This window comes from Trichechus manatus, unplaced genomic scaffold, assembly GCF_000243295.1.
Source record: "Trichechus manatus latirostris isolate Lorelei unplaced genomic scaffold, TriManLat1.0 scaffold00100, whole genome shotgun sequence".
Taxonomy (NCBI): Eukaryota; Metazoa; Chordata; class Mammalia; order Sirenia; family Trichechidae; genus Trichechus; species Trichechus manatus.
In genome coordinates, this window is record NW_004444036.1 from 2686480 (window position 1) to 2701790 (window position 15311).

Sequence of the window (15311 nt, forward strand, 5' to 3'; positions counted from 1 at the left end):
CTATAACCAAAAAAACCCACCAAATCCGTTGCTGTCAAGTCAATTCCAACTCATAGTGACCCTATAGGACAGAGCAGAACTGCCCCATACGGTTTCCAAGCAGCGTGGTGGATTCTAACTGGCAACCTTCCTTGGAAACCGTATAGGGGAGTTCTACTCTGTCCTATGAGGTCATTATGAGTTGGCAATGGGTTTGAGCGTGGTTTTATATATTTATTATCTATTATATCTATCTAAATATGTAATAGGGATTTTTTCCCCATCAATTATGTATTTAAAAAAAAACATTGCCATTGTCTTAGTTATCTAGTGCTGCTAGAACAAAAACACCACAAGTAGACAGCTTTAACAAAGAGAGATTTATTCTCTCATAGTCTAGGAGGCTAGAAGTCTGAATTCAGGGTGCCAGCTCCAGGGGAAGGCTTTCTCTCTCTGTCGGCTCTGGGGGAAGGTCCTTGTCATCAATCTTCCCCTGGATTAGGAGCTTCTCAGTGCAGGAACCCCGAGTCCAAAGGACACGCTCAGCTCCGGGTGCTGCTTTCTTGGTGGCATGAGGTCACCATGTCTTTCTGCTTGCTTCTCTCTTTTATATTTCAAAAAAGATTGACTTAAGACACAACCTAATCTTGTAGATTGAGTCCTGCCTCATTAACATAACTGCTTCTAATCCTGCCTCATTAACATCATAGAGGTAGGATTCACAACACATAGGAAAATCACATCAGATGACAAAATGCTGGACAATCACACAATACTGGGAATCATGGCACATATTTTTGGGTACACAATTCAATCCATGACAGCCATCGAGTCGATTCGGAGTCATAGCAACCCTGTAGGACAGAGTAGAACTGCCCCATAGGGTTTCCAAGGAGCAGCTGGTGGATTGGAACTGCCGACCTTTTGGTTAGCAGCCAAACTCTTAACCACTGTGCCATCAGGGCTGCTGAACTGTACATAGGCGTCATGAACTCTTTCAAACTTCAGGCTGAAGTCTCTTTTTAACCATGGAAAATTGTCTCTCTTATTTATGCAATTATTGCCTCTTCTCCATCTGGCTCCTTTTCCTTGATTCTGGAATGTTTATTACTGGCATCTTAGGTCTCTTGTCTCTGGACTCTAGTCTCTTATTTGTACCTCATGATTTCCGTTTTTTTGCTTTTTGCTCTGTGTTGGAGATTTTTTATCTGCTTGACCTTCCAGGTCAATAATTTATCTCCCAAACATTCTTCCTCTAGTTAGTTCTAATGTATTGATCTCCCTAGGTTATGCAAACATTTAAGTGCTTGACTACTAGCTGAAATGTCGGTGGTTCGAAGCCACCCAGGGGCGCCTCAGAAGACAGGGCTGGCAATCTGCTTTTGAAAGGTCACAGCCTTGAATATCTTACAGAGTGCAGCTCTACTCTGATGCACATGGGGTCGCCATGAGTTGGAATTGACTCAGTGGCAACTAACAACAACAATCTATTGATATTAAAATTTGAATAATGTATTTTTAATGCCAGGAATTATTAATTCTTTGTTCTTTAATGTATGCTTCTTTATTAGTTTAAAAATAAAGTTGTCCTCTGCTTCTCCAGCAGTCCTGTTTCTTTAGGGACCACCTGTTTTAGCAGATCTGATTGATCTGCCTCTCCCTGATTGCTGGATCCCCTTAAGTACCAAGTTATTTCTGTTTTCTATTTTCTCCCCATAGTTGGAGTCACAACAGTTCTACTCCTGCATTATGAGTGTGAGAGGAAGTCTCTATGACCCTAAAACTAGTTGCCATCAAGCCGACTCTGACTCATAGCAACACCCTGTGTGTCAGAGTAGAACTATGCTCCATAGGGTTTTCAATGGCTGAGTTTTTGAAAGTAAATCACCAGGCCTTTCTTCTGTGGCACCTCTGGGTGGACTTGAACCGCCAACCTTTAGGTTAGCAGTTGAGCATGTTAACCAGTTGCACCACCCAGGGACTCCTCTATGTTCATAGGTGCCCCAAATGCAAGTGTTAGTGTTCTTTTAGCTTCGGGGATACAGAAGACATTCCCTTATAGTTCTTCCTGTAAGATGCAGCCCCGCCCCCCACAACTGGGATGACACCTACTGTAAGGCAGAGTTCCCTCCAATCAGGGAATCCACGGGTCCCCTCAGGCCTGGTTCTTCCATATTCTCACCCCAGGGCGCTCTGCTCCTGCTCCTCTAAATCCCTTCAAGCCTGAACATCCCAAGAGAGCTTGTAATCTCCAACACCCCTCAGGCACTTTTAGTTTACTCATCCCAGCCATTTGAAGACTGGGCAAAGGAAGAGTATCAGAGATGCATAATCTTTCCCTTTTCCTTAAATTTTGATGAGAAAAAGCCTGTATTTTTATAGCTGGCTTATACTATCTAAGCCCAATGTAAGTAAGATTATATGAATTAATATATAAGAAAATACAAAATAATGGAATCTTAAAATAACATGGAGGTCATAATAAAATGAATGTATTAATTTGTATGGTGCTTTTCAGTTTTAGGAGCCCTGGTGGCACAGTGGTTAAGAGCTCGGCTGCTAACCAAAAGGTCGGCAGTTTGAATCCACCAGCTGCTCCTTGGAAACCCCATGGGGCAGTTCTACTCTGTCCTATAGGTCGCTATGAGTTGGAATCGACCCGATGGCAACGGGTTTGGTTTTGGTTGGTTACAGTTTTTATGCAATTTTATACAAATAGTCTCATTTGAGTTCTAACATAGCCATGTGTGATAAGTAGGGGAGTTATTGCCCCATTTTACAGATGAGGAAATTGCAGTTCAAAGGTTAAATAACTTGCCCAAGGAGACATGGGTAATAAGTAGAGCTGGACTAAAGAATAGGTCTTATGACTTCTGGCCCAAGACACTATACCACTGTTTAGGTTTTTTTCCCCAAATGCCTTCAAAATAAGTTACATCACATAATAATTTCTGGAATCGCTAAGTTATATGTAGCAACCTGTATTATTTTTTTCAACTACTTCTATTATATTGATATGAAAAATTGAAAATGTATATAAGTATAAAATAAGTAATAAGATTTTCTTACATCGTTTGAAAACTAACAAAAGAGGAATTCAAAAGTAGTTTTAAAAAGATTAATATAACTAGAATATGTATATTATTTCCAGAAGGTAATAATTTTTTTTGAAGGAGAGTGTACATTTGGCTATGTGAGTACTTAAATTATCTCTTTGTGTAATGTATTTTGTAAGCATTTGTATTGATTTTATTGTGCAGTAGAAATGCAGTAGGCCATTTCCCCATCAGGCATGACTTTAAGAAAATGTAACCATATGTTTGTTTTGTCTTAGAGTTTTGTAGTGTAGGAGTCAATAAATTGATAGCTGTTATAAAGACCAGACCTTTGTCCTGATCTCAGCTCTTTTCCGTGCTCATACTGTGTTTATAAGTATTATTCATACTCAGGAGTGATATTCAAAGTATTTAACACCTAATACATACAGTCAGTGGACCAATCACAATACATGCCAGCTATAAACACCTGGTGTGATTGTATCGGTGCCTTACTGGTGGTGTACATCAGCCTGTTCAGTTACATAGCACCTTTTACTTTTCTGGCTACTTTTATATCCATTCTCTCATTTGATCTGGGGAGGTATGTAGTGTCATTCCCTTTTTGCAAATTAAGGGAATCACAGCCCAGAGAAGTTAAATGTAGGACCCCTTAGAGTAAAAGACTTGGATCTTAATTCCATGTTCTTCCTTGGGTAGAAGTTCCCCCTCTTTTCTTCAGGAGAGAAAGAAGAGATGAGAGATGCCATTTTTGATAGGACAAACGTCAGCTCCTTTCAAAGAAAATGCACAGTAGGTGGTGGGTAGAAGAAGCAACCCCTCCCCCTGGAATCTTCGTGTCCCAAGCTAATTCTTCACTTCCAAGGTCCCTTGCAGGAGATGCCTGCCCTGGAAGAGTGAAACTAGCCCAAGGGGGTGAGCAGCTTTTTTCCCAGTGAAAGGACTAACTCAGCCTCTTTTCTCCATATTCTGAGGGACATTAAGTACAAACCCTTATTCTAAAAGTACATTCTTTTGACTGCTTGTTTTTTTCTCTCTCTTCCTTCCACAGAATGGTGTCCCCTCAAACGAAAACCCATATGTTTTCAATGGTGATTTTGTAGATCGAGGAAAAAATTCCATAGAAGTCCTAATGATCCTGTTAGCGTCTTTGCTTGTCTATCCTAATGACCTGCACTTGAACAGAGGGAACCATGAAGATTTTCTGATGAATCTGAGGTAACTTAGGCCTTTAGATTTCCCCTTTTGCTTCCTGCTCTGGAAAATGCTGCTATGTTTAGTTCCTAGCTGGGAGTTGGCGGTAAGGGTAGAGAAGTGGGGATGGGTGTGGGGGATCTGAAGGAAGATTTCAATCCTTACTCCTGTTTATGACCTCCAATCTTCTATTGAAGCCCCCTTCTTATCTTTTCTTCCAATTCTATTATTTTCCTCTTTCTCCCTTCTGTTATGTTCTTTCTTTCCCTCCCATACCCACAGTTCACAGGCCAAATTGTGTGTTGGTTAGCTATGTTAGACCAGGTTTGAAGGTGTGGTGGGTTCTATGAGCAGGCTTAGATGGATCATTCTGTTCCTACTTTTTTGGCTTGCCTCAGATTTTGTCTCAGAAACTAGTACTGTGATGTTCAGTGATGTGTATATTTTTTATGACATGGTAATTACTTCTGGAATAGTTGTTCATAAACATATTTGAGAACAGCTCTAACAGAGCATTTCAACTATCTGCCTCACTGGAGATTTGAGGAATAAAGATTGGTTAAATGGTTTAAGATTTTTGCTGAAAGGCACAGTAGGTGACAAATATTCCCTTTTTCTTTCTTCCCTCTCTTTCTTTTTTTTTTTCCTCCTTATTTTATGAAAAACAGAAACCAGTTTGCTCTGTGGCAGTTGAAGGCATGGCATGTTTCACACTTTTGGTCCTGGAATTTTGGGTGCCGTGGTCAAAGCTCAGCAACTGATCACTTTTGTCTTTTGGGCAGTTTTGGTACCTGGCCCGAATAAAGTTTCAATTCTACTTGTCAGGTGTAGAAGCAAATGCTAAGACTGTGAAGAAAAAAATTCTAGGACTATTATCAGAAAGCCATTATATGTAAAAGCACTCTCCCACACAGCTTCTCCCAGGTGCTACAGCACAGTTCTCTGAATATTTGCAGCACTTACACAACCTGTACTGACCACCTATTTCTTAAGTTGTCTTGCAATTGTTTCATGAAAATTTATCTTCTTCCCCTAACTCTACTGTAAGATCCTTCAGAGCAGGATGATGTCATTGATAGATTTTGTTCTTTCCCATCATGCCTAGAAAGACTTGGGTATGTATAGTCATTTCCAACTAAAGTCTATAGTTTCTTGAGTTCTTGATACCTGTGCTGGTGAGATGTCAAATATTCCGCTTGTTGTATGATTCATGTAAGTAGGACTTATCAATATTTAATTAAATTGTTTAAATCCCCCCCCCTTTTTTAGGTATGGCTTCACAAAAGAAATTATGCAGAAATACAGGGTAAGCTTTATATCCTTTTTTTTTTTTTTGGATTTTCTTTGCTGTTTATAGTCAGAATCTATGCCAATAGAATAAAAGCACAGCAGGAAGCCCCAGTCATGATAGAGTCCTGTATTTTCTGGACTAAACCAAAATTTTTATTTTTACTTTTATGTAAATTTTAGCATAGACACAAAAGTATTCCATCCACTAATGAATTCAATTCCAATTGCTTGGCCTGTGTGGTTTCTGGAAATTTGGGGATATCCTCAAGCCTTGAATTACTTCAGCACATGGTATATATTATCTCAATGGAAGAGTGAATTCATAACAATAGGGCATTTGCTTCTGTGTCACAATCATCCGGGCAGGATCAGGGTCAGCACAAGTTAGCATAGAGACAGAGGTGATAAATAATGGAGTGCATTACTTGCTCTCTGAGAACTGTGATGGAATAATTAGAAGATTTAAGTCCACATAGCATGGGGTTGGGGGCATTGGTGGTAAAGTGGAAGAATTCTCTCCTTCCAAGCAAGAGAACCAGGTTCAATTCCTGGCCAGTGCAGCTCAAGCACAGCCACTAACTGTCAGTGGAAGCTTGCATGTTGCTATGATGCTGGACAGGTTTCAGCAGAGCTTCCAGACTAAGACAGACTAGGGAGAAAGGTCTGGTGATCTACTTCCAAAAATCAGCTAATGAAAACGCTGTGGATCACAACAGTCTGATCTGCAATTGATCATGGGAATGGTGCAGGACTGGGCAGGGTTTCATTCCATTGTGCATGGAGTTGTCATATGAGTCAGGGGCTGACTCAATGGCAGCTAACAACAACAGTGGCAGGACAGGTAAGAGCTGAAGGTCTTTCTACTATAGAACAGAATGAAATTTAGATCCTGGCTCCATATTTATACCTTATGTGACCTTATACAAGTTACTTCACCTTCCTAAACCTCTATTTCCCCTTTCAGTAAAATGGGGAATGATAATACTACGTTTTTAAAAGTTGTAAAAATTAACCCAACATGTTGACTGGTGCATAGTAAGCACAAAATAAATGGTATCTGGTAGTATTATTATTTGAAAGGAAAATGCAAGTGTGAATGAGTGTGAGTGAATGCATATGAATGAAAATAATTATACACGTGAGCGTGAATACCACCACTGAAGAGGAGTACAAAAGAAGGCACATGGCCGGTCCACAGAAGACATATGGAGCCAGGTTAAGTTCATGGTCTTCCATCATCATGACTAACCTCATAGCCACTGCACCTGTACAGGAGGCCTCGAAAGAAAGGACCCCTTTCAGTTAGAGCTCTTTTGGCTTAGGGATCCAGAATTATATTATAACCCTGTGATTCATAAGTATTTACGTAATGAGCATTGGCTAGAAGTTTCTGCCCCTTTAGAAAGCTGGTACCTAAATGTGTCTTATTTAGCCAATGAACAAAGCAAGCTAGTGTGAAAACACAGAAGAAAAAGGAAGTAGGGCTGTTTCTTTCAGAACCAAGATTCTGTGGTTGCAGATCAAAGGGGGTGGGAAGGGAGATCTGCAGTTCCTAAAACCAAGATTCTGTGGTTGCAGATCAAAGGGGGTGGGAAGGGAGATCTGCAGTTCCTAAAGTAACCATTATGCCAGGACACTTGGTATTGGGGCAACAAAAACAGAATGACTGTTCCCTAAGTAAAACGTGGTAGGTGGTTTCTGATGCAAACCACAACCTCTATTTTTTTCGACAAATATGTTTTGAGAACCTAGAACGTGTCAGGCCTTATGCTGACATTGAGGATAGAGAAACAAACATGACACAGTCCCTGTCTTCAATGAGCTTGTAGTCTAGTGAAGTGTAAGCAAGGACTACATTGTCTTTTACTCTGGCCATGATCGCAGACTAAATCAATGGGCAGAGTTGCTAGACAGCAAACTCAAATGGAATCTCCATGCAGCTGCAATGAGAGTGACACATGCTGGGAAGAGTTTGTCTGTCTCCATGACCTGTAGTGCAGGGCCATACTCAGGACCTTGACCATGGCACTGTCACACTAGAGAGGGGCTGGAGGAGTGTCTAGGGACTTGGGGTAGATGTTAGATCAGAAGTAGAATAATACTACAGATCTGCAGACTTTAGTCATCCAAACGCTTTGCTTCAATTAATGACCTTTGAAATAAAAGAATAATAATAATATTTATGGCAAGAAAGGTTCCTTTTTGGTTGCTGGTTCAGCATTCTTCTCCCGTGGAAACTGAGGGGGAAAAAAAAGCCGTCATTCCTTGATGGCCTGAGCTCCAAACCCAAAGAGAGGTTTGTTAGTGAGCAGAAAAGAACCAGTCACAGAATTCGTAGAAGAAGTGGAATGACTATTCTAATGGCATAGGTTGCCAGGCAGCATAGGGTAGTAGAGGAAATATAAGATACCTGAAGTCATAGTGATATATGCTGTAGTCCTGATTCTCCTACTAATATCAGTGGGACCTTGGAAAAGTCAGTTAACTTGTCTGAGCCTCAGTTTCTTCATCTGTAAGATGGGGATTATAATTATAATTTCTGCTTCATGGGTTTCTTACAAGGGTCATGTGAAAATACATGTGTATATAAGGATATGTTATTATTTTAATTTCTATTTTATTCTCCTATTTGCTTGCCACAAAAATAGATGATGATTTAATGCCAAGGACTAGCCCAAAAGAGAAGGAGGGTACTATCTCTTTCAAATTCACTGAGTGAGAAGGTTGATGGGCACATTGCCTCCGTAGAGCAGTTGGGGACTCTCACTGGAGGGAAGCAACAGCTCTGGGAATTCCCAAGAACCCTGTTGACAGATGTCTCATGTTCCTCCTCCTTTTCTTACTTCCTAGTCCCCTGCCTCTAATCCAGCTGATGGCGTGCAGTTTTGCTTTCCTACCACAGTCAGATCAAACTTTACAAAGAAAACTTGCACAGGTGTTCTGTGGTTTACTGAATAAGTTCTAAATTATTCACTGGATGAGGGCATTAGGCCAAGATTTAGGGTGTTATTCCAAAACCAACTCTACATCACTTCGTCTGACACATGAGGTCCTATAACATTAACATTAACCTACAAACTACCTTCCCAATATGACCTTCTTCTGTTCTCTCTCAGGCATCAACTGAGCTCCAGCAAAAGTGGCCTGCTTACCATTCTCTGAATTTGACCTATACTTCCCGGCCTTAATTCCTCTGCTAATTCTATAACGTCTACCCAGAACACCCTTTTTCACATCTGTATGAGTCATAAATCCTATTCATTCTTCAGAGTCCAATTTAGATGCCACCTCCTCCATGGTGTTTCCTTTGAACTCTCAGTAAAGCTTAATGTTCTCATCCTCTTTACTCCCAGAGCCCTAGATTCAGAGTCACAGTTAGATTATAGCACTTATTTTAGCTATTTGTACACGTCTCATCTCCCCTACTCAATTACGTATTTCTGGAGGGCACAGACTGTGTCTTCTCATACAGCATCAATAAGGGTTTGTCAAATCTAATGGTTTTCCTGGAAGATACAGATAGCAGGAGCTACCCAGAACCAGAACTGTGGAAGTGTCCACTTCTACTGGGGTTCTTTTCTGTTTTAAAGGCTTAATGTTTGGCTCAGATTTGACAAGACAGTAGCCTGGCTCCTGGCCTCATCAACTGCCTATTGGGGATTTCTCTAAAACAGATACAGTGGCCTAATATTGCCATGAAACACTTACTAGTTAGCTGAGCATTTGATTGAAACATATTCCTCTTAAAAAGGTTCTAGTTGGTTAGTGACTCCATGCTAACTTCCTTAGAGTGGCATGAAAATGGTTGCCTTCTGTCCATACAGTGAGACTATTCAATAAACCTGAACCTATCAGGAAAACAAAACTTACTCAAGCTCGTTATTTACAGGTATATGGAAACGAAATCTTGAAAATATTAGAAGACGTCTATACCTGGCTCCCCATCGCTACAATTGTTGACAATGACATTCTGATCATACATGGCGGGTTATCAGAGTCCACAGACTTGAATTTACTCCACCGAATAGAAAGAAACAAAGTAAGAAGTAATGTCTGCATAAATCTTGTCTCAGAGATTTATTGGAGAACGTGTGTCTCTTTTTATTTATTATTATATATTGATCTGTGCTTTTGTGGTTGTTGTAACTGAGAAGATTAGTAAAAATTTTAAGAATAATTTATGACTGCATGATAAGGAACTAAATGAGTAACATATATGGAAAATATTTTTTAAATTCATGGTGGCAGTAGGGAAGTAGGGAAATGAGGAAACTTTGCCATTTCATATAGTTTTCAAAAGTGAAAAATCCTGATCTTTTAAAAGTAACATCTCAATTTATTTTTGAATTGATATAATTTCCCTTGTAATATACTTCACATGGCTCAGGAATTTTAAAAAATATTTGAAACCTAATAATCATATTAGATACAGCAGAAGCCCAGCAGGAAAACACGTAGAGAACCTCTGAGGGAAGTGGTTGTGTGGTACCTATAAAGATCCCACACTTAGTGAAGGACTCCCTTGGGTGGGCCTTGCAGAATGAGTGGAGTTCTCTTCTTGTGCTACCAGTGCCAAGCTGAAGACCCAGACTGGGCAGTGAGGGATGAGATGTAGGGAGAGGGCCCGTGCTCCACAGCAGCACCACCTGGCCATGAGAACCAATAGCAGCTGCAGAGCCAGATGATCGTATATGGCCCTATCCCTTAGGTCTGCTAATCAACTTCTAACCAATCTAGGCAGGTGGGATCTAGAACTGAAATTTAATTTGATACAGACAAAAATGTGACATTTATTGTACCTTGAGTTTTTTGGAGCCTTTATACATAGATGAATGACAATATTGTTGCTAATGTCTACTCCTCCTTTTAATTTCAGCTTAACTATATGCGTCCTCTGGGAAGCCTTCCACTACCTCCAGACTAGATCAGGTTCCCTTTTATATGCTCTCAAGCCCCTTGTGTGTGTCCTTCCTAACAGTTCCCAAAATTAAGTAAGGAACTGTGATGCTGTTTGTTTACTGTCTTCCTCTGCTTCTCTAGTCCACTTCTATAAGCCCCAGTACCTAAGATATAGTGAGTACTTAATCAATGTTTGTTAAATATCTTCTAAGATATTTAAGACCAAAGTAGGGTAAACCTAAGACAAAACTGGATGGAAACTTTTTTTCAACCCCTCTCCTGATTCTGTGTCAATTTACATGCCCCTACCTCACCCAGTGAGGACCTTACTTCCTGGCTTATACCTGTTGTCTGGGCCTTGCCCAGACATGTTGTCATGTGGCCTTGCCCAGCTGTTAATAGCACCCCCTTTCACCCTGACAAGTACTGCAGTTGCAATAAATTTCAAGATCACCCTAAGTCACAGTTCTACTCTGAAACACATGGGTCACCATGAGTGAGAGTCCACTCCATGGCAACTGTTGTTTTTTTTTTTTTTAAGATACCTTTCTCATGATATCAGTAAATAGTCAAGCCAATAAGACCTTTTGATCAACATGAGATAATCAATGTTAACAAATGGATATAATTCTAGCCAAGATGAAGGGAACATGATGTTTTTGTTTGTCAAATGTTGGCAAGCATATGGCAAGAATGCTACAGTCTGCCACCACCACGCCCTGTGACAACAGTGCTAATCAGCCATGGTAGCCATGACCAATTGATCGGATGGAAAATGTTTACTTTCCTGAGGTTAGCCTGAGCAGCCAGCCCTATCCAGGGTTTTTGAGATATTGATAACATACCTCTGTGGAGACTCTCAGTTGAGAGCCACCTTGGTGTAGTAAAGACCATAAGGCTCTGAAATCAGGCAGATGTGGCTAGGTTTACATCCTGCCTCTGCCACTACCTGGCTGGGTGACTTTGAGCAAGGTACTAAAGCTTTCTAAGCCTCAGTTTCTACACCTATAATTGAAGATAAAAATAGCTACCTTGTTGGATTGTTGTTGCTGTTAGGTACCGTTGAGTCGGTTCCAACTCATAGCGACCCTATAGGACAGAGTAGAACTGCCCCATAGGGTTTCCAAGGAGCAGGTGGTGGATTTGAACCACCAATCTTTTGGTTAGCAGCCACACGCTTAACCACTGTGCCGCCAGGGCGCCAATGGATTGTTAGGAGGATTAAATATAATTACCTAGATAAAGAAAATGGCATATAGTAAGCACTAAACATATACCTCCCTTCTCCAGCTCTGTTCTTTCCTGATACTTGGATCTAAGGTTGGAATTTTAGTCACCAAGATAGACCCTGGGGTGAAGTTTTTGGGCCAGGAATTTTTCCTGAATACCTCAAATTTCATCCCCTTCATGGATCATTGTTCTACCTACTCATAAGACTGGTTTTAAAGATAGAAATTTGTGACGTGTATTTTTTGTATATTCTGCTCCTCCTAGGGTGAGGTTGAACTTGCAGTACATACTCGTATTAAATATAATTTAACAGCAATGAAAGTAATAGATTTAAGCCTTTGGGACTCTATCATGAGATCCGAAAGTAGGTTTCCAAGTCTAATTTTATAACCCCTACTTTCCCATCCTATAGGACCCTCTAACTATAGGGGTGACCATACTTCCCGATTTGTGCTTGTTGTCATGGTATAATTGTTAACAGGGGAGGGGTAGGGTTGAGGGAACCTGAGGACATCCTCCATTATAAGTTCATGAGAGGCATTTTGTAAAGTGAGGCAGGCTAGGGGCCAGTGCAGAGAGGCAGAGAAGGAAGATTCTATAAGACTAAGACTCTGATTTAGTATTCTTCAAATTCCCTGGAAGGGGGTGTGACAAGAGGTGAGTAGTAGGACTCCAGAAGAAAATGGTGGTATTGTGCCTTAGGCAGAGCTGGAGCAAAGCATCCTGACCCCAAGTGGCCTTGAAAACTGCAGAGCCACACACACTTAAGAGATCATGTGGCCTTGCCCAATGAGTACATCGGAAGTGAGTTCTGTGGTCCTAAGTCCAGAGAGTTCTCCCAGAATGTTCTCCCCTGTCTAAAACCTAAGGACATTTGCTGGGGAGAGAGAGGGAGGGTGGGCTATGAACTCTCCAATAATATCTGAGATTGGATATCCAACCAGCTCAATGAGACAGGACCTCAGAATGAGATTTAATTTTTGAAAAATAAAGGTAGGATTTCGTACACACCCTAGTTGGTAGAAGAAATGAAGTGTCTACCACAGAGAATTGTCCATCATGGATCTATACCCACCAGTGTAATAGAAGCACTCTTTACAAATTTAGTTTTGCATAAAGGCATGGTCCTACAAAGAAATAAGTTTAAAATTACAATCTCAAGTTGTATAAGGGAATGCAGAGGAATTACAATAATTGACTTGCTATCAGAAAGACATTTTATTTTCCAAAGAAATATAGTAGCTTTGTCACTAGGACTAGAGAGCATAATCAATTACTGGCAAGGTTAGATTGAGAACACACTGCATTTAGGTTGAAGAGTTTCAAAGGCTTTCAACCAGTGTCCCCTTTGAGAACTTCCCTGGACACAAATGTACTTTCATTTCTCCAGGAATACACAACAAAACAAAAAGCAGTCCACCTCTTAAGAGGTATTTCTGAACTCCTCAAAGTGGGTTGGTTCTCTTAGTCCCACATACAGCTAAAGGCTCAGAGGGAAACTAGTTTTCCCTACTTCTAGCATCTTCCATTTCCTGTGGTGGTGCCTCAGAACATGTTTAGTACCTACAGCTGTGGCCTCTGGGATCCACTAGAGACTCTAATGATAAACTTTCCCTGTAGGGAAGTTGAAAAATGCAAAAGCAGAATTCACAGGCCCACTTTACAGAGAGCAATGGATCAATGAGATGAAGGAGGTGGCTGAAATGAAAAGGTGACCATGTGTCTTTCATTGGGTTGAGGCACAACAATATGGACCATACCAACTGGTACTGAAGTTTCTGCATGCAACACACTAAGCATAGGGTTTGACTAATGCATGAATTTGTTTTGCAGATGAAATCTGTACTGATGCCACCAATTCCATCAGACGGAGACTCTGCTATTGATCTTAAGATAACTAAAGTAGGTAGTGAGAAAATCAAAACAAGTGTATCCCTTTCTGACCAGTTATTACAGCATGAATGGGAACAGGTACGTAATCAAAACTTTATAGAAATCAAGTGTTCACCAAAGTAGCAATGCAGACACAGCGTAGATGATGATGTCCCTTACAATATACAGACAATAAGTGATTTTACCTTTATAAGCAGACCATAACGTTTCTGACTTCATCACTATATTTTAAGTTTTATTGAGATATGATTCACATACCATATAATTCACACATTTGAAGTGTATATTATTCAATAGTTTTTAGTATATTCACAGAGTTGTGCAACTATCCTCACAATCTAATTTTAGAATGTTTTCATCACCACAAAACAAAACTTATACACATTAGCAGTCGTTCCCCTTTCCTCTCCCTCCCCAAGCCTTAGACAAGCACTAGCCTACTTTATGTCTCTACGAATTTGCCTGTTCTGAACGTGTTATATAAATGGACTCAGACAATATGTGATCTATCATGTCTGGCTTCTTTCACTCAACACATTATTTTTAAGGGTTCATCCGTGTTGTAGCATGTATCAGTACTTCATTCCTTTTTATTGCTGAATAATATTCCATTGTGTGCATATGCTATATTTTGTTTATACATTTGATGGGCATGCATTTGGGCTATTTCCACTTTTTTTATTTTTTATTTTTTTAAACTTTATTTTGTCTTACAGAAGAGTTGCAAAAATATTACAGAGAGTACTGGTATACTCATTGCCCAGCTTCCCCTAATATTAATGTTGACATCTTATATAACCATAGCACAGTGATCAAAACCATGAAATCAGCATTGGTACTATTAATATTACTATTAGAACTACTGATTACTATTAGTTAAATACAGACCTAATTTGAATTTCACTACTTCTTCCGCTAACATGAATCCCACATTACAGTCCATTGCCATGCCTCCTTAGTCTCCTTCAACCTGTGGTGGTTCCTCAATCTTTCTTTGTTGTTCATGACCTTGACACTTTAGAAGAATGGTGTAGAATGTCTTTTGGTGGGGCTTTGATGCTTTCTCACTATTAGATTGAAATTATGCATTTTTGGCAGGAACACCACAGAGTGAAGTACCCTTCTCAGTGTATGTGTCCCAAGGTACATGATGTCAGTATGTCTTATTACTAGTGATAGTTGACCTTGATCACTTGGCTAAATGTTGTCTGCTAGGTTTATGCACTGTAATGTTACTATTTCCCCCCTTATAATTAATAAATATCTTGAGGGAGATATTTTGGGAGGCTATGCAAATGTTCTGTTTCTCTTCAAATCTTGCACTAATTTGAGCACCCATAAAATCTTGCCTGCAATAATTATTAGTGATATTTGCCTGATGGTGATTTTCTATATTCCTCATATCTTCTACATTTATTAATTGGAGGTCTTCTTTACCGTTTATTTATTTATGTAATTAAAAAAATTATATCAGTATGGACTCATGAATATTGATATTATTCTATGGGTTACAATTCAATACTTACTTATTGTCTTAGTTATCTACTGCTGCCATAACAGCAATACCACAAGTGGATGGTTTTAATGAAAAGAAGTTTATTTCCTCACAGTTAAAGTAGGCTAAAAGTCCAAACTGAGGGTGTCAGCTCCAGGGGAAGGCTTTCTCTCTCTCAGCCTTTTCATCAGTGTTCCCCCAGACTAGGAGCTTCTCTGCGCAGGGACCCCAGTCCAAAGGACGCGCTCTGCTCCTGGCACTGCTTTCTTGATGGT

The 15311-nt window shown here is 40.1% G+C and overlaps 1 protein-coding gene across 1 annotated transcript in view; it reads left to right on the top strand.

The window, feature by feature from the left end:
- The window catches only part of PPEF1 (protein phosphatase with EF-hand domain 1), a 97539-nt gene that overhangs the window by 59948 nt on the left and 22280 nt on the right, over positions 1 to 15311 (top strand). The window contains exons 7-10 of the mRNA XM_023737301.1: positions 4087 to 4253; positions 5499 to 5535; positions 9409 to 9558; positions 13482 to 13619. Coding sequence (XP_023593069.1) covers positions 4087 to 4253; positions 5499 to 5535; positions 9409 to 9558; positions 13482 to 13619 — 492 coding nt within the window. The remainder of the gene's footprint in view (positions 1 to 4086; positions 4254 to 5498; positions 5536 to 9408; positions 9559 to 13481; positions 13620 to 15311) is intronic.